Source organism: Pezoporus flaviventris, unplaced genomic scaffold, assembly GCF_033815535.1.
Source record: "Pezoporus flaviventris isolate CSIRO_AGI_PZ_B2104156 unplaced genomic scaffold, CSIRO_AGI_Pfla_v1 ptg000013l, whole genome shotgun sequence".
Taxonomy (NCBI): Eukaryota; Metazoa; Chordata; class Aves; order Psittaciformes; family Psittacidae; genus Pezoporus; species Pezoporus flaviventris.
The window spans coordinates 20445171-20472666 of NW_026892561.1; the positions used below are offsets into that span (position 1 = coordinate 20445171).

A 27496-nucleotide genomic window follows, 5' to 3' on the forward strand; every position below is an offset into this window, starting at 1 on the left:
GGTTCAGAGGTTCTCCCTGCATGGTCAGGCAGGAGCAGCTCGGGCCTGCAGAGCCTCTCTCCCTCTGAATACATGCGAATTGCTTTGTAGGCCCTTTTAAAATTAAACCCCCATGCTCCTATGCTAACAGGGACTATCTCAGTTGAGGGCACAGCAAATGGCGTCTAGATAAGGGGTGAATTTTCATAGCAGGCCCCAATCACTTTGCTCCGCTCTGTGGTCTGTCAACCCAGGGAACACGTTCTGTGGCTGAAGCCATACTGTAGCACTGAATAAGCCGAGCGAGCCGCCGCTATGACACGCTGCTACCTCCCCGGAAGGTGCCGCCGCTGCAGGAACCCTTCGCCGCGGTGCACCCACCGCCACCATTTCCTGGCCCTACTATGAACCGCCGCGGCCGCCGTAGCCGCGCATGCGCGGCGTCCGCCGTGAGGAGCCAGAGGGCGGTGCCGTCAGCCGCTAGGGTCGGTGTTGGGAGTAGTGGGCGGCTTGTTGTCCTCTTCCCTCGCCGCCTGGAGCCATGGGGGATGTGAAGAATTACCTCTACGCTTGGTGCGGAAAGAGGAGAGTAACGCCGGCCTACGAGATCCGCGCCAGCGGCGGCCGCAGCCGGCAGACCTTCCTTTGCGAGGTGCGGGCAGCGTCTGTGGGGGGCCGCGGTGTAGGCAGCGCTGGGGAGGGCAGGCCGCGGAGGCCTGGCCGGTTTGCCGCCGAGGTGTGCAGGGTTCTTGTGCGTGGTGTACAATGCGCTCGGTGGTTTTGTGCGAGTGAAGCAGTCTCGTACGTATCTCTCGCAGTAAAATAATCTGTTTTCTGAAGCTTGTCGTGTGCGCTTACCCTGCGTTTGTGTGCAGTTTGAAGTTATAGGCAAGGGATACTGTGCATCACCGTCGTGAAAGGCTTTGGTGCTCTGTCGAACTTGCATTGAAATGTACTAAGAAAATTCCTGTTGGGTTGGCTGCTAGTCTGTGCGCTGCTGTAACATTATTCTGTTTATGGCTCCGGATAGTGTGGATGTGCCAGTAGAGAGCTTTGAATTTGGGTTGCCTCTGAGAAGGAGCAGGTGTGTGAGGCCATGTACAGAATGGGTTAGTTGGTGAACAACGTCGTAGATTTGCACTAAGCACCTTGATTTTGTCATTATACCCTTTCTTCCCTGTTCATTTTTCTCACCAGTGACGAAGCTGAGAAACACAGAGATATTAAACCAGTTTTAAAGGTACTATAACTAAGATTGAGCATTACTCAGATGAAATGGGTGTGTGTGGACAGTTATGTTCTGGTTTTTGTGTGTTGATGTCCTGTGGGCATCCATAGAAACTTAACAGATGAAAAGGATGAATGTTTTCTTTTGCTGATTGTCACAGGCTGGCGAGATGGCTGTGAATCCAGTACTGTTACTATTTGGTTGTTCTGTTGTGGTAGGCTGCTGAAAATTGAAGCTCACTGTTTGGAACCTGTTAAGCAAAATACTAGCAGAGTGTGTTGTTTGGTGAGAAAATGGCTCAGTGTCATTCAGCACCAAAGGACATAATGCAGTCTGGTACCTGTGGTGTGCAAAACTCTAGTTCGAGCTAGCTGGAATGTTATATGCAAGTCTGCTTACTTTTTTTTTTTAAGAACACCTAACTGTAGTGAAAAGCTGTTCACCTCATCAGCAGAATGAAAGAGTAGAAATCAGAAATGTGCAAGTGCTGTACAGTGAAGCTGAAATGAAACAAAGTTGTTGACTGCAAATGTAAAAGAAGGACAATAACTTTAAGATGAGGAGCGGTTGCAGAAAAGCAGGTGGAAAATATCTGGTTGGGCTGAATTTTGAATAAGCATCCTTTCATCAGAGTTTGTAGCAGCCTGTCATGTAAGCTAGCCTGATACAAAATTGCTGCACTAAAGTTTGTCTCTATGAAATAGATTATATCTTGCTAGCTGTAATAATGTGGAGCTACAGTAGAGGGCGCACAAGCTCACTCCTGTCCTCATCTGTTGGTTTGGTATTAAGGTTGAGGAAAGTGAACCTGGGCATAGTTTGCTGCTGTGTGTTGCCAGGATCCCTTCCTACACTGATTTGTTTTCTGTATCAAAGTTTTGGGCAATACTTATGCTTTCTAAGAACAGACTGTGGGTGTTTTCTTTAATAGGTATAAAGTATACATTCAAAACCTACTGAAATACCTATATATGTATGACGATATGTGACAATGGTTATAAATGTTTCTCCTGTTCTTATTAACAACTGAGATTTGATGTTTCAGTCGGTGTTACTTTCAAGACTCCTTCACTTGTACATGCCACAGATCATGTTTTTATTTACAGGTTCGAGTAGAAGGCTTTAACTATGTTGGCATGGGCAACTCCACGAACAAGAAAGATGCGCAGACCAACGCTGCTCGAGACTTTGTCAATTACTTAGTTCGGGTGAATGAAATGAAGAAAGAGGAAATTCCATCTTTTGGAGTAAGCTGCTGTGTACTCCTTAAGAAAGAAAAACCTTTAATTGCAGTGCTGTGCCTCCAGCTGCATTTCAGCCCTGGAGTTCAGTCTGGCACCCACGTGTAGTGAAGAAGACTGAATGTGCAGGACTTCTGCTTGTGGTGCTGGAAAGCTGGAATACCTTCAGTGAAACTTGTAGGGTGATCTGGTAAAAACAGCTGTGTGTTGGTCTGTGCGATTGATGAGGCTGGAAAGAATTCGGAGTACCTGTAAGGTACAGCCTGACTTTGGAAATGCTAAATATTCAGACCTGACACTGAGAATTGTTTTAAGTGCATGTTATGGTATAGCATACTGGGCACTTTAAAGAAATAACATAACAACAACAAAAAAATATCACAGACATCTCAAACTAGACATTTTTTAAATCGTTAATGCTTTATGCCTTAGCTGCTCATGTGTAGCAAGATCACTGCTTTTTATAATGCTTCATGAGCCATGTGAGTATCAGCAGTGACTCTCACATAAAAGCTGAGGAAGAGGAGAGTAACTCTTTACAGCAGTTTTGGAGAGTAGTAGATAAAGCATGAAGCCACATGTTATACATTGGGAGGGAAGTCTTTTTCTAGTGCCTCGTTAAAGATATATCTTTGTAAGATAGCATAGTTTGATCAGTGGAAGCAGTGTTTGTGGTTGTTGAACAAGTAAGGGCTACTTTTTGGTTGGAAATCCTTTTATAGAACATCCACAAAAAGCCAAATATTGACCAATTTGTTCCTTTCGTTTTTTAAAAGGGTGTTACTGGGGGGGGTTACTGCTGGGGGTAACTATCGTATAATGTTGCAGGAGCTCTTTAAACTGCCTGAACAGTTTTCTACCTAAATAGTAAAAAAACTTATTCTGTACAAATATGCTGAGATTTTACTTAATTATCTTTCCTAGCCAGCAGTGGGTGATATCCCTGATGGAGGATATGAAATAAATAGAGATGTTACTGGTTCCAGTTCTTCTTTGGGTGGCCCTCTTCCTCCACATTTGATTATAGAGGCTGAAATAGGTAAGTGTGTGAAAACTAAGTTGCATGTATGTGCATGTAATAGATGCATATAGATTTGTGTGGGATTTTCCCTCACAGCATAATTCTGCAGTCAGAAGATGGTTAGAAGTTAGATAGTTAGAAACTACAATGAGTTTTGAGGCGGAGGTGTGAATGACTACATGAGGTCTGAGGGACTGGTCATGTCCTGTTGAGATTGCTGGGCAATACCTGTCCATTGCTAAGAATATGCATTGGGGCAGTTATTTTATTTTTTTCCCATGTGGTAGGCAATGGCCCAGCTGGAGCACCTGGAAACTGTGACAGTCGTGGAGCTCAGTGGGATCGAGGTGCAAATTTGCAAGATTATTATTCAAAGAAAGACGAGCAAGAAGCACAGGTAGTAAGTCATTCTGTGGAGTTCTCCTTTCGTTCCTTAATAGGTATCTTTCACTCCCTTTAACATGTTATTAGCATTTATAATCAAGGTTACTGTTTCATTTTATACATTTTGCTGTTGTTTTTAACTTAAGCTGCAGATTTATTTGCTGACTTTTAACAAAAGTAACTTGTTTAAGCTAGAAACAAATCAGTTTGGGTACTGTGAATATCCAGTTGTTTGTATAGATATTTGGTTGTGAAAATAAGGAAATACTGAGGACCTTTTAGCATTTTCTGCAATGTATTAAATATTTTATAGCATCTAGACATCTTTATTTAAAGACTTATTGTAAGTCTGTTTAAAACTGAAATCTATAAGAAACTAGTAAATGATACTTTTTTCCAAAATTAGACCTCAGAATCAGAAGTGGACTTAAATGCTGATCTTCATGGAAGCTGGACCTTGGACAATGCCAAGGCACGCCTGAATCAGTTTTTCCAAAAGGAGAAGATTCAGGAAGAATATAAATACACTGAAATGGGGCCTGATCACAACAGGTTTGGTAGTTTTGGTCACCTTCTGCTTATGAAGGGTTAGAAGTATTTTCAGTGACAGTGGCTAATCACACTTGTAGTGCTCCACAGTGCCATTTGAGAAAACTCTGTTTTTGCAAAATCATCCAACAGAATCCTTAAATTTTGAAATGGGAGTGATGACCCTTTGTACTGAGTTCTGAGTGGCTGAAGAAATTTTTTGTCTTATGTTTTTCATGAATGAGCAGCTTTTAAAAATGATTACTGTGCTCTGGGTAACTGTTGCGGTGTCAGTTTGAATGGAAGGAGTTCTGAGTTGCTTGCAGTAATTGTTTGTATGACTGTTGTTGTGTTTGTATGCTTTGAGTAAATCTTAAATATGCTTACATTTGCTAATGTAGAAATGTCTCTTAAGGACATTTTATTTATATATATATATTATATATAAATATATTGTATTTATAATAAACTTTGGCAGTGGAATCTTCTACTGGAAAAATAAGTTTGGCAGAATGTTCCTAAAGGAGTTTTGAGGGTCTTAAACTTCAGTTGAAACCAAATGGGTATTACTTTTTTGACTTTCTGCCCGTTCCATCAGAAAATTTTCATGTGTCTCTCCCAGATGAAAATAACATGTAACAGATCGTGCATAAAGAATTGATGGGGTTTATTTTATTTTTTTTTACCCCTGTTTGGAATAGTCCTTACAATTCATCAAAACGTCAGGATATTGTATTATTCCTTGTGAAATACGGTTATATTTTGTGGTCAGAAACAATAGCATGCTGCTGCTGGGTTCTTACTGTTGCATTTGAGGTTGTGGTTTGGGTTTTTTGCATTATATGAACTTGTATTCTATCAGAAGAGTTATTTTTAGAAAGATAAGTAGATTTTATTATTGCAGTCTTCCATGAGAGTCCCACTTGCAGGGCTTCTGGTATTCTTTTGTTGTTAAGTCTTACAAGCATTTAGAATATCTAAAATATATCTGTTGGAGTCAGAAAGTTCTAAATTCTCATTGAAAGCCTATCTTCAAGTCACTTCATTTATGTTTTGAAGCAAGGACATTTCTTTCCATTAAGTGAGTGACATAAAAAAATTAGTTTGTACAGAACTAGGAATTTTAAAAAACTTGTTGCAGGTGTAGTTCTTGAGCACATATTCATGCAGCTCATTTTGTTATGCCTTCTGCAGGTAAAAGCATTAAACATATTTAAAAGTATATAAACTTGAGCAGAATAAAGTGGCCATCAATGACAGTATGTTTCTCAGCCTGCTTACTGTTCTTTCAGAAAGCATTTAAGGGTTTCTTATTTACTACATCCAGGAAAACTTGAGTGAATTGCCCTGGATGGAATGGCAGAAGGGGGAAGTGACTATGCTGCAATGGACTGGGTAGGCATGAAACAATCGTAGTGCCCTCTAGTGTTCATTAAGGGAGGGCAAATGATTGGATTTGATACTTCTGGTTATATAATAGGAGAGAAGTAGTTTCAGATTCTTTTGTGATTTTGAGGACAGTAATACAGTTTTGGTTTGTTTTCTTAAGAAATACCAGTTGCCATGCATCTTACCAGTCTGATTTATTTAATTATTTTGTAAGTAATGGTCTTTAAAACAGAAATGTCAGCCTTGCTCTCAGAAGTTTTTAAAGGAGAAATGTATTTTTGTTGTTAATCATAGTCACATGGTATAAGAACTTAGTAATAGCTGGAAAATTTGGATTTAGAAACTTTATTTTAATTAAAACAGGAGGGTGTAAATTGTAAATATAAACATGGCTCTCCTAATACACAGAGTATGAGCTAAATGTTAATGGATGGGTTGTGGCTTTTCTCTCTTGGGATTCCATCAGTAGCATGGGATGCCTTTGCCTCCTTGTGTTCCCACTGCTGATGGTAGCAGCAGGCAACACCACAGATCTGTGCGTGTTCACACATGGGCTCCTGAGGCTGTACTAAAGAATCAAATGGGATTCTGCTGCAAACTGATTTCTGGTGTTGCTGTTCTCCCCTTAGGTGGAGGAGAATGAGATTGAATGCTGACTATAGGCCTGGCTGAGAAACATACTGTCATCGGTGCCTTAGTTGGCTGTTGTGTCCCTGAAAGCCAGTGGCCTTCGACCCATGAAGCCACTGTGCCTGAAGGTCAGTTCACTCATAGTACAGGAAGGAGTTCTAACTTGAAATTTAAATCCCACACTTAACCTTTTATTTGTTTGTTTACAGCAAGAAATGAAAGGCACAGATATAAGGTTCTACCTGCAGCTGTGGAAGTACTAAGGCATAGTTTTCAAAGAGGATCTCAATCTGATAAAGCCCATACATCTTGAATCACGTTGCCCAGTTTAAATCCTGGCTTATAAGAATTTGTCTTTAATTCTTAATCTGTGCAAATACAGGCTTAGGTTTGTGATTCTTAAAAACATGGATCTTGTTTTCCATCATCCTCTGACATATGGCTTTCTAATTTCTTTAAAGCCTAAATTAATATACCACTTGACCTTTAAATGAATTGGTTAGATCCCTGCTACGCAAACGATGACATTTACTGCGCAGTTAGTTTTGACTGTGCACTGTTCCCAGAGTATGGCAATAAGGGCTTCTTGAAAATTCAAGTATTCTTTCTCCTTCCGTGCAGATATGTTCAGCGGTCTTTGACTAAATGATCTGGTTTTGTCTGTGCTTTGAGCTGGCGAAATCTGTAGCAAAACCCAGGGTAGCTGTATTAACTGTTGCACTGAGTTAATAAAACCATCCTACTCTAGTGGGTTACGTTAGTATAATTTGGGATACAGTTAATGGTGCAGTGGGATGCATGTTAATGCTACATTAACATGCTGTCTTCTTTATAATTGTTACCTTAAACTTAGACAGCTCGGAGCGTATTTCCTAATAATGCAGCTTAAAATTTCAATGCCAAATGGCAGCATTTACAGGACTGTTCTTAACACATCTGCTGGTTCTATGGCAAGTCTGTTATCTACTAAGTATGGGTTAAAGAGACTAAAAGCTGTAATGTTTTATCTTGGTCATTGATAAGTTCAGAGTTTCTGACTGAGGACACAGATACTTGCCTAGAAAAGTTGGAAAGAGTGGACATTTTTGGAGTGTCAGTGTCAGCTATTGGCAATTGTACTGTTGTGTTCTTTTGTTTACAGGAGCTTTGTTGCAGAAATGAACATTTATGTGAAGCAGTTGGGCAGAAGTAAGTTTCTTTTTGTTTCTATCTTAACAAGAGATTGATGTTGGTACAGAGGAATAGGTCATACTCGTGGGTACAGACTTTTATAGTTACGTTTTGGAGCCACTTCCAAAGGTTTGTTTCCTGACATCATATCTTTTTCCTTTGTGCTTGTTGCATTCTACTGCTTGTCCATTACATGCTTCCACTAATCTTTTTTCTTCTCAGCACAACGAACTGCTTGTGAGATATGGTAGGCTTTGTTTGTCCTAATTATTTGTACTTTACATATCTGAGAAATGCGATGTCTAGTATGTTCCCAAGGCAATGGGCATCCATACCATACCCGTTTATGTAGAGCTTGCTGTGAAACTTGTATGATGTTGCTGGATGGTACAGGATAATCATAGCTCCTTAGACATTGAATGCAGAAACAAAACTTCACAGGAGTTCCCCAGGAAGTCAGTGACATTACACAGCTAGTGTGAGCCAGCTGATAAAGGGACCTGGTGGGATTTTATGAGGGAACTCTGGATTTATCAAGATTTGAAACTCTCCATGAGACCTGTCCTCTGGGTGCAGTCAGCCCATTTCAGAGTAGTATCTTCTGTGGAAGCTGTTTGACATATCAGTTATTATAGCTCTGAACTTTCTGTGCTGCAGGGATTTTCAGTCGTGAGCATGGATCAAACAAAAAGCTGGCAGCACAGTCCTGTGCCCTTTCCTTGGTTAGACAGCTCTACCATCTTGGTGTCATAGAACCTTATTCTGGGCAGACAAAGAAAAAGGGAGAATCGGTGAGTTTGGTAGAAGGTTTGGAAATTGCTGCTTTCATTTTAATAACACACAAGCAAGGTGAGTTAGAGTTTGCTCTCAATATTTATATTAACAGCTTACAAGTTAATAATAATTTTGATTCTTTAGACCAGCAGCTGTTCCTGTTCTGGCTCAAAACTGATTCTGATTTGGATCAAAAATATAACTTCGTGTGTATTGAATGGAGCAGTAAACTAGTTTTCTAGCATATTAAATTAAATACGATTTACAATAAATGCATTTTTTTCAGTATAAATTTTCTAGAAGCTTAAAGATTTCTGTTTATGATATGTACAATTCTTGGCTATTTGGTTTCATTCTCTGGCACATTAGCATTTTTTGGTATTTGGTTACAAGTTTAGGAATAATTTTCTCTGAAATTAAGCTAAGCTATTTAGAAATATTCTGTGGATTCTTGTTGGATGAACGGTTGGCAAAAAGCTTGGAGAATGTGAATTCTGAACACAGAAGATGGCGCTCTTTGGCCTTGTTTCACAAGTAACTTTGGTGGTACAGTATGCTCCTTGGCATCTTGCAGTTCTGGATTCTGTTGTCTGTCTTTTTGTGTATATCAACATGTAGCTTTTAAACATTTAATAGGTGGAACCCTATGAGGTGTCACTGTCTCCTGACTTAGAAAATCAGCTGCAAAAGACTGTACAGGAACTGTCCCTGGAGATTGTGCCTTTGGTGAGTATGCGGTTCAGACACTCGAGTATTTAATATCAGGCCTGCTCATTTGATACATTTATCTTTCTTTGCCAAATTTGCTTTTGGATTTATAGCCTGAAGATCCCAGTAATCCTGTTCTGTTAAATGTTGGAAAGTTAGCCCATTTTGAACCATCGCAAAGACAGAGTCATGTGGGAGTCGTTCCATGGTCACCACCTCATTCCAACTGGAACCCTTGGACCAGCTGCAATATTGATGAGGGTCCTCTGGCAAATGTAAGATAGCTTAAAAAATTGATTTGTTATTTTTCTTCATAATTCTGGAACTTCAAAATTATGTTCTCCACTCAGGGTTTAAAGTGTTGTAAGCTATTCCGAAGGATAAAACACTACACTGATAAAATTTCTTGAACTTGAGGAAGAAAGTCTTTTCCTTAGCAGGAGAGCTTTGTATTTATTTAATGATTTTTAAATTGTGTCATTTAAATTTAAATCACTGACACTCCAAATTTAAAGATTTTATGAGCAGTAGCATCTTGGATGTCCCAGTTCTTTGCTTTGTTTCACTTTTTGCCTGCTACTGTACAGCCCATACAAAGGTCTAACTGAAATTACAAGGTAAGGTTTTTGGGCGTATTTATAATTTGGTAGCCTCTTTTCCCCATATTTCCATCCTAGGACTTTCTTTTCTGGGGGGAGAAACTGCTGCAAGCTGGTGTTCACTAAGTCACCCAGTTCAGAAGTTTAATTTGGCTGCTGTTACAACCTGGTCACAAAAGATGCCCAGGGCAGGAACTTGGCTTTTCTAAAGCAGGGAAGGAGAGTGCATAGAACCAAAGTAATAATGTAATACTTCTTTTGACTGCAGGTTTTTTTCCATAAATTACATGAGTTTAACATTGATCATTATATATAGATTTAAAAAATATATAACTGATATATATTTGGATGGTGGTGTTTAAAGCATAATATGTTTACAGGCATTGCAAATTGAGCAAGCTTCAAATCTCATTAGGATTTCTATGTGCTAGGCATGGTGCAGCTAACTTATTTTCAGTAAAGTCAATTAGCGTTTTGGTAACAAATTCAAATTTCTTCAGAATTCTTTCTTAGTTGAAATACAAGAGTTGGCTAATGTATTTCCTTCTCTGCTTACTTTTTAGCTACTATTCTGTGGGTGATTGTGTGCTTACGTTATTTACTCCTTTCATTAAAACCCCCTATCTTAATGATCAGCTAAGTCTTTCATTAGCTTACTGTTGAAGTGTTTTTCTCAAGTGGTTAAAGTTTTTAAATTTAAGCAATCATACTTTTTGAGAATTTTGGGTCTTTTCTGAGAAACTTGTTTGAGGATGGCCACTTGTTTGAGGATGTGTTAATTTTAACACACTGGAATGAATGAAATAAAACGGCTCATAGGCCAAACTGACTTCAGAGAGTTATGTAGGAAATGATCCTTTGCTTGTGTTTGGAGTCATTATGTTGCTGTGGCTGATTTTATATTGAAGTTCTTATATAGGTAGGCAGTGGGGTCAGGAAGTCTCCAAACAATGTCTTGTCTTGACAGCTCACTCCAGAGCAAATAAGCATGGATTTGAAAAGTGATTTCCTGTACCGTTTGGAGCAGGATCCAGAATTACAAAGGGTAAGTGTGCATTCTGTAACATGGCATGTTTGCACTAGTCTTTATTTTTTAGAAGAGTTTGAATGTAGTGTGTACAAAGTGTGAAAGACTGGTTTTCAGTTGTAATAGGCACCAAGTTTTCAGAAGTGCTGGATGTTACGCTTGGGTGGATATGGAGATCTGTTGCGCTGTGTAAATAAAAGATGCAAACTGTAATTTATTCTTACAAAATTTTTGCTTTGTTTAAGTGAAACCTGTGTAGGAGAGTGAGCCAAAGTATGGATGTGGAGCAGAATAGGGAATTTGGGGGTTTTGGGGGTTTTTTTTAGATTTTTGGAAATGTGCTGGATTTTTTTTTTTTTCCCAGATCCAACAAGAGAGAGAGGACTTACCTGTAAAGAATTTTGAAAGTGAAATTCTAGATGCGGTCCATCACAATTCTGTTGTTGTAATTCGTGGTGCCACTGGTTGTGGCAAAACCACACAAGTGCCACAGTACATCCTGGATGAATACATCAGAACCAACAGAGCTGCAGAGTGCAACATAGTAGTGACACAGGTGAGGAATACATTACAAATGCAGCCACTTAAGTTTTCAGATACTAGGAATCACCTGTTAAGATGTGTTGAAATGTGATGATCATTGCAGGACGTTGTTCATAGAAGCATCTCCTTATTCCTACATGTAGGAGAAACCACAGTGTCATGTTTATTTTTCATTTGGAGTGTGGTTCTTTCATGTATTTACAGTTGGGATAACCTGGCTTGTACCTTGCCCAGGTGAAAACTTTTTGGCAGACCACGGGGAAGCAATTTGGCAAATGCCACTTGGTAGTTCCTATGTATCCTTATATCCTTCTGTAATTTTATGTGCAGCACTAACCACTTCAGAAGAAAAAAGCCTGTTGTTATAGTTATTACTGTTTAATAACTACTCTGTAAAGAAATCTTAGGGCAGGACACATGTAGCATTTATAATTTCTTGTTTTCAATGGTGTTCCGTTAAATTTGCAAATCCTCATCATTAAGTTGGGGAAAACCTTTTCATCCCTCAGCCTCGGAGGATTAGTGCGGTTTCTGTCGCAGAGCGTGTGTCATATGAGAGAGGAGAACAACCTGGGCAAAGCTGTGGATACAGCGTGCGATTTGAATCTGTGCTTCCTCGGCCACATGCCAGTGTGCTCTTCTGCACCGTAGGTCTGTGTTGTTTTGTTTATGTTTGGGGTTTATTACTTAGGGGTCTGAATTCTTTGAGTAGCAGCAAAAGCAGAAATATGATTAGATTAAAATTTTTGGAAACTTGGTTTAAAAGATTGAACAGCTGTGGGTTTCTGATAGAAGTCTGCTGACATGCTGTTGTCCAAAGATTAAGGTTGTTGTTCAGAGGTGTGATAAAACAGGTCTAATACCATATGGGAATAATTTCTTGAAGAGATAAAATTGCTGTATATTGTTTGTCCTTAAAAGATAGAAAGGGAAGCAGTATTGGGTGGGAAAGAAGAAAGAGTCTTTCTGGTAGTAATACTTCATACTCCCACCATCACTTGTACAAATGATAGCAATTAGAGATGGGGTTGTAAAAAGTACTGGGCAGCTTGCACACTTCTTGATTTTTAAACCAGTGCAACTGCTCTTGATGAAACAGCAAGGGGGAAGATTGCCCTTTTACTTACATGAACATTTACCTCCTATGTCTGTTTAAGGTGTTCTTCTGAGAAAGGTGGAGGCTGGGATCCGTGGCATTAGTCATGTTATTGTTGATGAGATCCATGAGAGAGACATTAATGTGAGTTAGCTGGTGATTACAGTCCTATTTCTCACTATGCTTCTGTTCTGTTTAGCTTATGTATCTGTCCTAGTGTAAAAGGAAACTCTATGTTACTACATGCTATATATGTGAGTTTCCCATCTTCAGTAAGATTTTTAGAAACTCTTAATTGCTTCTTACCTGGTTAGAAGAGCAAGGACTTGTGCTTCCTTGCTGCCCCATGTCTTTTTTCCTGTTAGAATCATCTTCTCTGTCCTGGTCCTCTATGGAAAATAGACCACCACAGTACAAACATGCCTTGTGCAAATGTGGGAGCTGAATGTCACTTTTTTTTTTAGAGTGCTTTTTATACTGACAGTGTTGTATTGCTGTAACAGAACAGCAGGGGTATTTACAGAAGCTGCAGTCTTGATCTTGACACATTTAAATTTGGTTTTGACATGAAGAAAAATGACAGTAGAATTAGGGGAGGGATTGTATGTAATTTAAGAAATGGGAAACATTTTCTGTCCCCTTAGTTCTTCTGTATAGTTATCAACTTTGCCCACACCAACAATGCAAGAAACAGTTAAGTTCTGACATGATGTTTAAGTTTGTTTTGACAGAATCTGGGGACTCACTTGGATAAAATTGCAATGCAGATTTTTCTGATGCATCTCTTCATCTACTAAGTTTGTATTAATGATATAAAATACAAATTTTGAAATCTTGAATGAGACTGGAATTTTATCTGTTGAAGTAAGGGCCTGCCTAACTGCATGGTAAAGCTGCATAAACACCATGTTTAAACAGAGCTATAAAACTTTGCATATAGCTGCACTGGATCATTCCTATTTATTTTATGAACTATGGCTACTTTAGATATAAATGAAGTTTAAAAAGACCTTAGGTTGTAGTATATTGTTAGGAAGGAAGCAAACTATTTTTGAATGCTTTTCTTTAGTTTCTTTCATTCTGCAAGAAGAATAACCCTCCTTTGCACTGGAAATCCTAAAATTCACTTATCCCAGGAATTGCAGCATTTTCACAATAAAGCTCTGACAACTGTTTCTGGTTATGGAACACTTCTGTGACACTTGTTACTTCTCATATCCAGCAAGGCTCCTGTTCAGTAAATGTATATGTCTTTGTAATTCCTTCTGGTCTCTTGGGAAGATACTGATTTTCATGGGTAGGAAATTAATGATGCTTTTATTCTGTTTATATGCAGACTGACTTTCTTCTGGTGGTGCTGAGAGATGTAATTCAGGCATATCCTGAAATCAGGGTTATCCTTATGTCTGCCACCATTGACACTAGTATGTTTTGTGAATACTTCTTCAACTGTCCAATCATTGAGGTCTTTGGTAGAACCTTTCCTGTCCAAGGTAAATCATTGGTTGTACTTTCAGGAACTGCCTTCGTTTTTATTTTATTAGTCACATGCTTCAGGACTGTGATGAAAGCAAGATACGCATTTCTTGTGGGTTGTCATGTTTTACAGATGTGGCTTACCCTGGGCAAAGAAGTCAGTAACAGTGAACCATTTCATAGCACCATTTAAAAACACAAAGCAAACAAAAAATACTACCACCCCCAAAGCACTACCGCTCAGGGTATTTTCCATTGGAGAATGAGATGATAATAGTAAAGTTTCAGATCAGCTGTCTTTGATATTAGGAATAATGAAAATGGCTTTAAATCAGCCAGTATTTATAAACAAACCAGAAAAAAATATGTGGAAGTATATTGAATAGAGGAGTAATTGTAGGAATAGTGTGGGAATAATTCTTATACCTTAGCTGACAACCAAGGAGTTTTCTCCAGTCTTAGCTTCGTACTCTGAAACATCATTATTACATCAGGGGGAGTTCAGGAGGTGATAAAAAGAATTTTTCCCTTACACAGGCTTCTGGTCAGTCTTGATAACCAATTCTTGACTGTCCTTGCAGATTATTTTCTAGAAGATTGCATTCAAATGACTCAGTTCATTCCTCCACCAAAGGAAAAGAAGAAGAAAGAGAAGGATGAAGAAAGTCCTGAAGATGATGATGTATGTTTGACTTCTTAATATGAAAAGTGATGCAAGTGCCAGTTAGGACTCTAGCTCAAGTGTAAATCATTGGGCATTGTTGAACTTATTTTTTTAGCAGCTTTTATATTTTCAATATCAAAGATTGTTGTTAGCTTCAGAAATAGAATTTAATTTTTTCATTGACCTTGTAAACTTCTTTTGTTGAAGCTAAAATTCTTGTGTTTTGTCAACCTCCATCTCTAAAGATAGAAATTAAATGTTTTTAAAAGTGAAAAGATTGGTAATCTTAGAAGAAGAAATAGATACAGAAATACGAGCTTCACGATACCTTTTCAAGGGTGAAAATTTAGATTCTTTCCCTTCTTTTGCAGTTGATGCTGTTAGTGCTCAAAGACATTGACAAGAAACTCACTTTCATGATACAGCTTTTAATTTGTAGGTCTGAAACTACTGTTTAGGTCAGATATTTGAATTTTTTAAAAAATGACCAGTTTTTTTCAAGAAGCTTCTTAGTTTATCCCAGTTCATCTGAACAGAAGTTAAATGAATTTGATAGCTTCCTGCTGCAAATTTGTATGGAGTTATATCTTAGTGCAATGAAATTATAATTAAGTTCTTACATTAGAAAGCTGGGGAAGCAGGACTTGAACTGCTCATTGGATCAGTCTGTGAGCTGTGCCTGAGATGGTCTTCCCTGTAAGCTACCCATGTATCTCATTTTACTATTTGCTTGACCAGCCAGTCTCCACAGTTTGAGTAAATTCATTTATATGATTTATTTTGTGTGTGGTGTTTTTATTTGGTGTTTTGTTTTTGTTTTGTCTTTTTTCAGACCAATTGCAACCTTATTTGCAGTGATGAATATGGCCCAGAAACAAAGCATGCCATGGCTCAGCTGAGTGAAAAAGAAACTTCTTTTGAACTCATTGAGGCCCTGCTAATTTATATCAGGACTCTGAATGTCCCAGGAGCTGTACTTGTTTTCTTGCCTGGCTGGAACTTAATATATACGATGCAGAAGCATCTGGAAATGAATCCGCGCTTTGGTACAAACAACTTTGTTCCATTATATTTCCTGTTTTCTGAAGGAAACTATTGACTGTGTAAAGATGAGAGTTGGATGAGTGACTTAGGGAGCCGGATTTGTTACGAGAATGAATGGGTAGAAATTATTATGTTGTGCAAAGAATAAATGAGATTCATATAGTGGTAGTTACTAACTTTCTTGTTTTCATGTTTTAGGAGGTAACCAGTATAGAATTTTACCTCTGCATTCGCAGATTCCTCTGGAGGAACAACGTCGAGTGTTTGATCCCGTGCCTGCTGGAGTAATGAAAGTATGAGAGCCTTCCTTGTGTGGAGTTGTGTTGTGCTTTTGTGGAATGTGTTGCTGACTTTTTTTATATAACTTACGTAGTTTATCTTGCAGTCTATCTGTAACTTTTTCAGACCAAATATATTTCAATATGCATTTTCTGTTTCTCATAGGTTATTTTATCTACCAGCATTGCTGAGACTAGCATTACCATCAATGATGTGGTCTATGTTATAGACTCCTGCAAGTGAGTTCATGAAGCAGCTTTTTGTTTTGTAAATCCTATTCTTTGGAATGCAGAAAAGATTTTCTGAATGTGAAGAACTGCCTTGTGTTCCCATAGTCACAAAGCTGAATTTGAGGACTGGCTCACTGAAGACAAACTTGCATTGTCTTTAGCTGTTCAACACAGTTACAAATCTCACTGGCATTTCAGTGGGCTGGTTTTGGTCAGCTAGATTCATGTTGGCACTATTTATGTGAAGTGTCACTGGGTCTCCACACGTATTTGAAATATGTCATCTGCCAAAGGAGTATTACAAACACTCGAGGTATAGCTGATAGAAAAGAGGAAGATTTTTGTGGTTGGTTGCATATGTTGTCTTGCTGTGCATGTTCTCGGATCACATTGCACATAGGCATCTCAAGAATTGCATGAGAATTTTAAGCTTTTGAGACAGTTGCAAAAAAATGCATTCTGTGTATAGCTTGGGATGCAGTTTTGTGTGATATTTTAGCTTCCAGGTAGATCCCTAACTAGCCAAAACTTAGCTAGTCATACAGGGGTGGTTTGCTTCTTAAAAGCAGTTTGGCTGCAAGGGATAAACTAAGAACTGATTTGGCAGGACTTGAAGAGCATTTGATCTTAAGTGCTTTGTTGTTTGTGTTGTTTGATTGGTTTTTTTTGTTGTTTTTTTTTTTCTTGACAGACAAAAAGTGAAGCTGTTCACTGCTCATAATAACATGACAAACTATGCCACAGTCTGGGCATCAAAAACTAATTTGGAGCAGAGGAAAGGAAGAGCTGGGCGTGTGCGTGCTGGGTTTTGTTTCTATTTGTGCAGCAGAGCTCGCTTTGAAAGGTGAAGTTGTGCTCTTTAGAAATAAAATAACCCCTGAGAGTTCCCCCAGAACTGTTGTCTGCTGCTTCTGGTCAAACTGGGGAAATAATTTCAGAAAGCACAGAGAGGAGGTGCATGATGTCAGTTCACACTGGAACCTCGGGTTTTTGTATTTAAAAAAAGTTACGTATGCTTATATGCTTTTGCCCATAGGGTGAGGGTGAGGTGGATAAATAGTTCATGATATTATTATTAAGAACTTCACTGCAACCTACAGAACTTCTTGGGAGAAAAATAATGGTGCTTGGGAATTGAAGCAATGAGGATAAGGCTCTAGTCTGCTTGCAGGCATTGTGGGATCTTGGCATCTTCATGTAACAGGCAATTCTCTCATTAAAGTGGTAAAAAGGAGGGAAGGCAGATGCTACTTTTGCCTCCATTGCCATTCTCTGGCCAGGAAGCCCCTTCATGCTGCTCTAGCATCTTCTCTGCTGCTGAGACTTTTGACCTCTGCTATCTGCTAAGCTGTTTCTCAGTTACTGGAACAGTGAAAGCATTTTGCTGGCTGTGGAAGTCTACACAGCTGTTGCACTCAGTGTTTGATCTCTCGTACGAAAGTTTCAGTGCTCCTCTCTCAGCTGTTACGTAGCTGTATTTTCATGTTCTGCTTTCTGTAACCTCTGAAAGTATCAGTTGATTGAAAACTTCCTGAAATTGCTCAAATTTATTTATATTTGCTGTCTAGCACAGTTGGAGTGTTAAGAATTTTTGCCAGTGAACTTATTTTGGGCTACTAAAGTAGTCATGTGACTTCATGACTTTAAGGTTACCTTTCTTCAAAGAATATCAAACCAAAATATACTAGCTCCACTGTGCCTAGGAAGGAGAGTGTGGGCTTGTACAGATAATCTTTGAGAGATACTGTCTAAATCTGGTGCCAGCTGAATCTGGTTGTGTTCAAGTTGTGTTGTGAAACCTTTTCTAGCTTTCTGTTGCTCACTGCAGTCATTCCTATGGAGTTCAGGTTTCAACCAGCAATCTAAATGACCACGAATGATAGTGTGCTAAAAGCTGTTTCCATGAGGTCTTTCTCCTATCAGAAAACCACTTTTGGAAAGCATCCAGCAAAAATACTTCCTCTTAATGATAAAAGCAGGATTGTGCGGGACAAATTGGGTGGTTTGGAGTTGATAGAAGGGCAAGTAGAGAACTGCTTGTGCATAAGGTAGGCTGAAAGCAGGTTGTCTGTCTTTGGAGCGGAAGACCTTCCTTAGCAATGCAGGAGATGATTGTTAGGGGGGCAAGTGTGGGGCTGGACACAACTATGCTGTGAATTGGCTTCAGCCATGCAGACTCTGTGTGGTCAGCTCATACTGGAAACCACACCAGGCAGTGCCAGTGTGAGGGCTATATCCTCTCTACAATTCCATTTAAAATTTACCCTGAGATGAGAATTGAGAAGCACAGAAGGCAGATACTACAGGAGCACAATGAGACCTGAAAGGTTGGCTGGGAGGCAGTATTTGCTTTGGAGGGCAGTAGTTTATGCTGGTGGAATAGTGATCAAACCTGGTTTGGAGAAAAATGTGGGGTTTTTTGTTCTCTTCTCATTCGAGACTTCAAACCCATATGACACCCGAAATGTTTCGAACACCACTTCATGAAATTGCTTTGAGCATCAAATTGCTGCGTCTGGGAGGAATTGGGCAGTTTTTGGCCAAAGCGATAGAACCACCACCTTTGGATGCAGTGATTGAAGCAGAACGCACACTAAGAGGTATCATTGTTTGTCTACAAGATTTTTTGTTAATGAAGCTGAATCCAGGTGATTTGGAGTATAATGATCACTTGCAAACTGCTTTAACATCTCTGAATTGTTTGTGTAGCAGCATGCTGTCTGAAACAGCAAGGTGTTTCCTGGATGCATCGTGTGGGTGGCTGTGTCTTTTGCAGCTGAAGAAATACTTGAATTCCCAAGTGGACAGTCATTCCTTTAAGAAACTTGAGCCTTCAAACTTTTGTTGTTTTACCAGTAACTTATGCTCGCTTCCAGCTTCCTGTTTTCCAGCTGTGGCACTGCTGTGTATGACATAGATTCAGACCAGTGCCTAAGGCATTTACAAAACTTCTATAAAAGTATTGAAGAAGAGAGGTCAGTAGTTTATTGTGTAATTACTACTTTGTACAGTTTTCTGAGCCAAGATCTCAGTATTTTGAAAAGTACTTATATTTCCAGTTTATAAATATGTAAGCACCAGTGTCCTAAACTAGAAGAAACTGAGGTGGGGGCTAAGCTGGCTCCCCAGTTTTTTGAAGGTACTAACTGGAATATGAGTAAAATGGAGCAGGGAGGAACCCTAAATTGATGCTTTAAATTTAAAGTTGTGATCTCAAACATTCTGAGCATTCTTGGCAAATGTCACTAAATATGCTCTTAAAATTTCTAAAACCTGAAATATCTATATGATTATTGATTTTAGGAAAAAACTGTGACATATCTACGTTGCTTGTATACAGGAGGAGGACCAGAATGAAGAACATAGCTAGGGATATCTGTTCAAATTTAATGACTTTTTGATCTAAAAATTGTTAGTATTTTTCTTACACTGCAGATAAGAAATGCAAAGTTGGGGAAAAGGCAACGTTTTCAGTTTTAACGTCAAACAGCAGTTTCTGCATGTGCCTCTATTTCCTGGGTAGCCTGTGGGTTTGTTTTCAGTGTGTGTGTACAACTAGTATGTTTTTAGGATGGTCTGATTGGCTGTTCTTCAAAATATTCTTCAGGCTTTTGGTTCAATAGATACCAAGGAAAATGATTTCACAGTGGCTAAGGAGTCCTTATTTGTTTGCTTTCCTACTTAATCACTAAGGCTGTAAAGGTTGGGACTTCTTTTAAAATGTAAAGCTCTTAGTTCTGCTGAAGTTTCCCAAAGTAGTTGTAAATAAAGCATGTGAACCATAAGTTCACATTTTTCATTCGTATCTTGAAAGGGTGTTAAAGATCACACTTGTATTGTTTGTCATGCTAACTTACAAAGAGGTTTATGAAGTCGTGTTTAATGCTTATGGCCAAATGGCTAGAGAGATACTCTTGAGACCCTTTAGTCTGTACAGCAAATAGCCACAGGTACATGTTAGATTTTATTATTGACAGTGATTTGATAGTTTTGAGGATGAGCTCAGGTAAAAATTTTTAGGTAATGGAAGGCAAAGCCTCATGGAAGAGAAAGTTTGTGGTGGTCTCTTTTTGATGAACAGAAGGTTTAGCTAACAGTCTTTGATAATAAGAGATCTTGTTTCAGAGCTTGATGCCCTGGATTCCAATGATGAGTTGACACCTCTTGGAAGAATTCTAGCCAAACTTCCCATTGAACCTCGTCTTGGCAAGATGATGATAATGGGCTGTATTTTTTAGTAAGTTTAGTAGTCTCAATGGTCTTATTCTTGTTTCTCGGAGTTCTTCAGCCTCTAGACATGCACTCTACAAGAGAAAAACCAATTCATTTAAATGAGCAATAAATGCTACAGCTGGGAATAGGAGACTGAATATTCATGAGAACAAAGGATAAATTACTTCAAGTATAGGGAATAAGGTAATGAAATTCCCTCCTACTGCAAGGGAGCAGTAGAGGCTTAAATAATTATGAAATAAGAGTGGGACTCAAGTATAGCAGTGAGCTAGAGGTGGGGATATGTGAAATGTGACACCTAGATAAGAAGAAAAATGAATCCATGGGTTTTGCTTGGGAGAAGTAGAGATCTGTTATTTGTAATTGTGATGTCTGTAGGGTCCTTTTCACCACAAGAAGATGGTGTATGGAGGGAAGAATTAGACAGAGGGCTTGTGAGCTCTTGCTGTTGTGAAAGTACTGGAATTGGAGCTAATTTTTAACATCAACTTCTGGGGAAGTGTTTCTGTGAAGAACTCTGGTAGAAAAGGGCCAAATTACTAAGATCTCTTGTGGAGAAGTTTTTACTAATATCAACAGCTTGTAGAACCTGCTGGCAACAATACTGTGAACAAACCGAATCCTTTTGTCATTTCTTTCAGTGTGGGGGATGCTGTTTGTACCATCTCTGCAGCTACCTGTTTCCCTGAACCTTTTATCTGTGAAGGCAAACGCCTGGGTTATGTCCATAGGAATTTTGCTGGGAGCAGGTTTTCAGATCATGTTGCTTTGCTCTCCGTCTTCCAAGCCTGGGATGATGCAAGGTATATTATCTTGGCATGAAATTTGATGAGAAGCTATGGGTAACAGGGTGAGCAGATTTGTGGCCAAACTAGATATGTCAGCAGATGCTGTAACAGTTAGACTGTTGCACTTTCCCTTTTCTTGAAGAGACTTCTAATTTCACTCTGTTTGTTTTTTAGAATGGGTGGTGAAGAAGCAGAAAAAAGATTTTGTGAACACAAAAGACTCAGCATGGCTACTCTTAGAATGACTTGGGAAGCAAAAGTCCAGCTGAAAGATATACTTATCAGTTCTGGCTTCCCTGAAGGTGATTTTGCTTGGGCATAGTAATTTAATGATGGTGTTTTTCATTATGAGATGAGAAATAAACAATATAATCTAGGATGAGCACGCAAGCACAGAGGCCTATAGTGGGTTTGCCATAAAGCCATTCTGCTTTGACAGCTGTGTTCAGATGAAGTTTTAGTGCTGAGTCATTCTGTCGTATTTGTTAAAACCAGAGAAGCTGTGATGGCTGTGGAGCAACATAGGGAGATTTTGGAGGCTGTAGTTAGGGCTGCAAGATTAAAAATCTGTTAAGCAATTGACCTTAGAGAATTAACTCACTGATCTTTCTCCTTCATGTGTTACATCTTCAAAATGTGCCACGCTGTACTTCCTCCCTCCTTTTCATTAGCTTTAGGGAGGAGTCTGTGTGATCTAAATAGTGTGCTGTGCCCTATGATTCTCGGGGTTTGTGCCACAGGAGGGGTGTGCAGTAGTGTTGCATGTTATTATATTTTCTAAGGAAGAACTTCAGGTTGACCAGGTTCTGAATTTGCCTGATGTTCCTGAGGAGCTTGCTCAGTGAAATGGCATGACTGCCTGGATTCAGCAGATGTTCCTCTCTCCCTCCTTTTTTTTTTTTCTTTTTTTTTCCTTTTTCTTTTTAATTCTCCCCATGCTGCTAGGATCACTGCTGCATTTATTCTTAACTTTATTTCTGGGCAAGATGACCTGAAAACAAGCCACCAAAGACTCTGGGGAGGTTTGTAACAAATAAACTAATGAAAACATCCATTCTGACCTCCCCTAAAAGATCTATCTCCAAAACAAATGACAGTAAACACACTGTGGTACAGCACATTCTGGGCAAACCCCTCTTTCCTTGTTTTTGAGAAGCTTAGGAGAAAAAAATACCTCTTTTGTTAGTAGTATTTTTCAGCTTTTTTCTCTCCATGAATAAGTTGAAAATTGAATCTAGAACTGAAATGTTTTGTGTGCAGAGGTCATTTGAGAACAGATGCATATCTACCAGTTGATTCAGTCAGAAAATGCATTGATCCAGGATCCTAAACAACTCTGCTGCACTGTCCTACGTGATCTGTGGATATGAGCCAGTCTTCTGTTCTCTGTCAACAGAATGTTTGATGACTCAACCGTTTAACAACACTGGACCGGATAATAATCTGGATGTTGTAATCTCTCTGCTTGCTTTTGGGGTCTACCCCAATGTCTGCTACCACAAGGAGAAGAGGAAAATTCTTACCACTGAGGGGCATAGTGCACTCATCCACAAGTCATCTGTCAACTGCCCTTTCAGCAGCCAGGAAATCAAGTATCCATCGCCTTTTTTTGTTTTTGGAGAAAAGGTAAAGACTTCGAATTTGTTCTTGATCACTTGCTACCAAGTTGTCTTTTTGCCTCTCCCTCTCTTGCCGTAAGAAAAAACCTACACCATGCAGTATTTAGATTGGTTTTAGGGGAGTTGGTTTGTTGGGTTGGTTGTTTGTCTGGATTTTTTTTGGAAGGTGAACCTTATGCGGTCATGGTGTCACTCAGCTTTCCAGTAACTTCTAGTCAACTAAATGTAGAAGTAGAGCTGCATAAAAAGCTCCTGTGAGTTATGTGAAAACAGGCAGGTCACAGAGAAAGATCTAAATTATCTTCTTTAAGAGATTGCTTTGGGATCTCTTCCATACTAATCAGGCACTAAAGAAATTTTGCCTGTATTTCCCCTGCTGCTTAGGAATCCAGAGGCAAAATGGGAGCATGTAATATGGCAGTGGGGTGCTCCGTTTCTGGCACGTAGGCAGTTTGTCATCTCCTGAGGACAACTCCCATTTCCCAAGTGTCTTGTAAAAACTCTGAGATGTTTTCCTTGGGGTTGCCATGACCTCTTCCTCCATGCCATTAATTTTATGTACTTGGCACATAGTGTACATGTACACTTTAACCCCTGTGTGCTCTCGTATGCTTCAGTGATGGCCATCATGAATGCAACTGCTCCTGCTCACCCTTTTTTCAAGGAGCATATGAAGGCAATGCCTTCATCTAGGATGTAGCAGGAGATAGTTCTTGGGCTGCCTGCCTGCTTGTGCTGCCTGTGCAGTTACTCCAGCACAGTGATGGGGAAGCCCTGAAGCTCTGTTCCTTGTTGGTGAAACCAGCTGTTTCTTCTTTAGAGTTTCTTCTGCCTGGGAAGTGCTGTAAAACTATGTTTGAGAACAAGCACTGAACTAGCAAAGCCTCCTGCTGTAAGGAGAGCCTTTAAAGATGCAGCAGAACTGATGCTGTAGGGGTTTCTTTTTGTCACCTGTCAACAGTGGTTAGGTCACAGTTTGTTTATGCTGATTTTTATATCCTCAGTCCTTTTTCCTGACATGCAGCTTGTTTTAGTAATTGCAAACAAACCACACAGTAATAAATGGAATTTTGACTCCTTTGGGCACTGGCTGTGGGCTCAACTTGACACTCTGTATTTCTACTTACATAGTTCAGAGCTGTAGTGAGGCTTTGCCTCTTCTTCACCCTTTATGTCAGGATCCCAAGTGGGTCAGACCTTTGACCTGCCACAATTATCTCTGTAAAGTGAGTTTCCCCTAGAAACAACAGAAGACTTTTGAACTTGAAAAGCTATGCTTTATTAAACCAAAATACACATGTGAAACTGGGTGACTTAACACAGTGGCTTAAGAGTGGCTAAGAGAGGACCTGGGTGAGACTGGGGTGAAGGAAGGATTTCTATTCAGCTCTCTTCTTACCCATTATGTACCTGCTAAAAGACATCTTCTCTCTGAGGATGGGTTGTCTGGGTTTTGCTGCGTTTAGCAGTCTCTCGCTGACCTGCAAGTTCAGTGCTCCTTGCACTGGCCATTTTTCTGTCACAAATTCAAGTCTGAAAGTTTCTCTCTATTGAGCATGTGTGGTAACTTCCAGGTGGGAGCAAATCTTCTCCCAGAGGTACAACAGACTCTACCCATGATGCTCCTGTATGAAAGGAAGCAGGGAGAAAGGCAGCTATCAGGGTGGGAAGCTGAAATCCTAAGTACTGCTCTTCAGTTCCTCCTTTAAAATGAAGGGCTGTAGCCTGTGTATTCAGTGCCGTTATTTCTGTCTCGGGACAGTTGGCTTGATATTTTCCAAGTGCTCACTCCAGGTACAAGCTTAAGGTCTTGTTTCTATAAAATGACAAAGTGGGTTGGCTGCATGGACATGTAGCAGCTTCCAAGTTTGCATGTGTAGGCCCCTACTAAAGAAGCAATGAGCTTCCCATCACGGCCACAGCGGTGACAAAGGTGGAAGGTAACTCGGCTATGCCTTAGTCATTTTTGGGTTGGCAAAGTGTAAGATAGCTTAGCTCTTGCAAAACATCAGCTGCATAATTTCAGACATGCAGTGATGGAAAAACTAATACTTTAAAATGGCAGGTTGTTTTGGTGTTTAGTTGTGGGTCTTTTTTGTGTGGGTTTTTGTTTTGTGGTTTTTGGATATTTTTTTTTTGTTGGTTTTGGGGTTTTTGTTTTGTTTTACACTAGCCAGTGCTGAATCCCCATAAACATCTGCCTCACATTCAGTTTTGTTTGCACATGTGCTCTTGTAATTTCCTATCATTATACCTAGATTTTTTTGTGTAGGGGGTTGTTTTTGTTACAGAAAATTCTCTGGTTTCAGTGGCCAGAGGAAGGTGTAGAGATCTGTTTTCCCTTTCAAGAGTCATATTCCTCTTCCACCTGCAGATTCGAACACGAGCTATCTCTGCCAAAGCAATGACCTTGGTGAGCCCGCTGCAGCTGCTTCTCTTTGCCTCCAAGAAAGTCCTGTCGGATGGGGAGCTCATTCTGGTAGATGACTGGTATGGACCTCCTTGGTGCTCATAATACCCAAGTCTGTGAAAGAACAGACTGAGGGCGAGCATCTGCTAACACGATGTAAATCTCTATAGAATAGGAACCCTACAGCAAGCTGTGCACTATAGGCTAATTGTGAAGGCATTACATGTGTTTCCTGTGAGGAAGGGAGGGGTTTATATTGACAGCACTGTTTCATGCAGATTGTCTGGTTAAATTTGAAAACATAATATCAGGCAGTTTCCATAAAAATGGCTGTGTTTTTCCACTTCAACTGGAATGTGAGTAAGGGTACTGTATGTTTTGCACCTCCTCTTCAGACAGAGGGTGAGGAAACGTTGTTTTTGAAGTCCCAGAATGCAGTTTGAGGAGAGAAATGGTTATTTGTATGGCCATGACTAAATACCGTCTGGATTTTGTCTTCTCCCCCACCCCCAGTAAAATGGAGGTTAAGAATTGCTTCAGCTTAATTCACTAATATCCACTCTCATGTTTTTAGGTTTGTTTTTTGTTTAATCTTTGTTTTGATGCTAGGGGTTATATATTGGTGGTGTTTGTGTTAAATTTCAAGAGAAAATGTAAACAGATGGATAGTTATATCAATGTCAAATTTTAGGGATCTTAAAAATTTTGCTTTCTGAATTTCATGCTCTTTCATTGACAAATTCATATGTCAAAGATGAGAATATAGATTTCTGGCTCAGCGTGTGCATCACTCAATGAAAAGCCGCTCTACAGAACATCTTTCACAACAGGTTGTCTCCTAGAAGTTTGATACATTAATATACTAATTCGTGCTCTAGGATCAAGCTGAAGATGTCCCACAATGCGGCTGCCTGCATCACTGCTCTGCGTGCTGCAATGGAAGCTCTTGTTGTGGAAGTGACTAAAAATCCCGAGATGATTCGGCAGGTGGACCCAGCATATGAGCGAATGCTGAATATGATCCGCCAGATCTCCAGGCCATCAGCCGCAGGCATTGGTCTCATGCCTGCCAATGCAAGGTTAGCTTGACTTCAATGACTTGTGCAGCTGGAGCTCTGGGGTGAGGAGTGCTCACCACCTCTGCCCCCAAGGACAGTAAGAGCCTGAACAGAGCAGGTCAGAACTGTCAGCACCCTGCACAGTGGCTGCAGAAATCCAGAACTAAAACCATGAGGAGTGTTTTCTCCTGTGTGGACAGGAGCTTCAGGCTTTTGTTTCAAAGTCAGTAGTCTGCATGTATGTAAAAGTGTCATGTTCTGACACTGAAGCAGGTAGATCATTGCCTGTTTTCACAGGAAGGACAAATGGCTCTCGGGAATAAAAGCTGTTATTGTCTCATCCAAAACATGATGACTTTTAGAAAAAAAAGATAATCCAAATTTATTTTGGGCAAACCTATTGGTCTTTGTGTCTCTGGAGATAAATATTTGTCTGTGCTTGCATCCCTCCCTTGCCCCTCATTTTCATGACTTACTTCTGAAGCAAAGAAAAATGAAAACACTTGTGAGCTGTTAGTAATCTAAGGAAAAAAAGATCAGCTTTGATGTAGACTTCCCGTGTTTTGTGAGGAACAAAATAAAGATCACTGTGCTCACATAAACAGGATCAGGGCTCCCAATGACTTTTTGAGAGGTGGAGAAGTGGAATTGAGAGGAAAACTTTCTATCCCAGATGTCGACCTGTGTGAGATTTAGAGGGAGAAACTACTTGGGTGCCGTGACAGGCCATTCCTAGCTTTTCTTTACTGAAGTGTATAAGGTGCAAAAGCACAAGTGTCATTCAATCGTTGTATTCTGTTAACAGATATTAGAGGCATTTTAACTGAGCATCTTGGCAATTGGTCATTCCTGTAATTAAAAAAAAAAAATAGAATCCATAAGATTGCATCAAGTATGTAATGTTTCTCTTTGCAGGTATGGCGATGGTCCTCGGCCCCCCAAAATGGGTCGCTACGACAACGGAGGTGGCTTCAGAGGCTGGGGAGGTTACCCACATGGCTCTGGCTACAGGGGTAGAGGGTACCATGGCTACAGCTACTCTGGCAGGTGCTCAGGAGGAAGAGGATACCAAGGTAGCTCAGGGAGAGGTTATGGAGGTGGGGGTGGCTATCGAGGAGGAGGGTATCGAGGAGCAGGTGGTGGCTATAGAGGAGGCTATGGGGATTCGGGGAGGGGTGGGTGGTAGTTACAGAAGCTCAGAGTAGTTTTTCCACTTTGACTGAAGTTTGTCTCCTGAATTCCTTTCTTGGTCTTACCAGTTTGTTTGCCATTTCAGTTTCTTAGTACAAGTATAGCTCTGTAATATATCCTACCGTTAAGAAATTTACTGCAAGTTGTATGATTTAGTTCTCAATAAAGCATTTGTTTTAAAGACTTA

General features: G+C 39.8%; 1 protein-coding gene across 6 annotated transcripts; it reads left to right on the top strand.

Annotated features, from left to right (window-relative positions):
• Positions 1-469: 469 nt before the first annotated feature.
• Positions 470-27496, top strand: DHX9 (DExH-box helicase 9). Of its 6 annotated transcripts, none has more exons than XM_061452069.1 (27): positions 470-631; positions 2314-2454; positions 3373-3493; positions 3757-3869; positions 4260-4405; positions 7542-7588; positions 8228-8361; positions 8981-9070; positions 9166-9327; positions 10619-10696; positions 11043-11234; positions 11731-11872; positions 12379-12461; positions 13654-13810; positions 14375-14475; positions 15290-15503; positions 15700-15794; positions 15946-16019; positions 16702-16854; positions 18450-18610; positions 20136-20247; positions 20885-21046; positions 21206-21333; positions 22428-22657; positions 25025-25140; positions 25939-26139; positions 27034-27496. In XM_061452069.1, the coding sequence occupies exons 1-27, from the start codon at positions 521-523 to the stop codon at positions 27302-27304; spliced, it is 3735 nt and encodes a 1244-aa protein (XP_061308053.1). In that variant the 5' UTR covers positions 470-520; the 3' UTR covers positions 27305-27496. The 6 variants fall into 6 exon arrangements, with proteins under 6 accessions (XP_061308053.1, XP_061308054.1, XP_061308056.1 ...); XM_061452070.1 differs by having other exon boundaries at positions 3757-3866; XM_061452072.1 differs by having other exon boundaries at positions 3373-3487.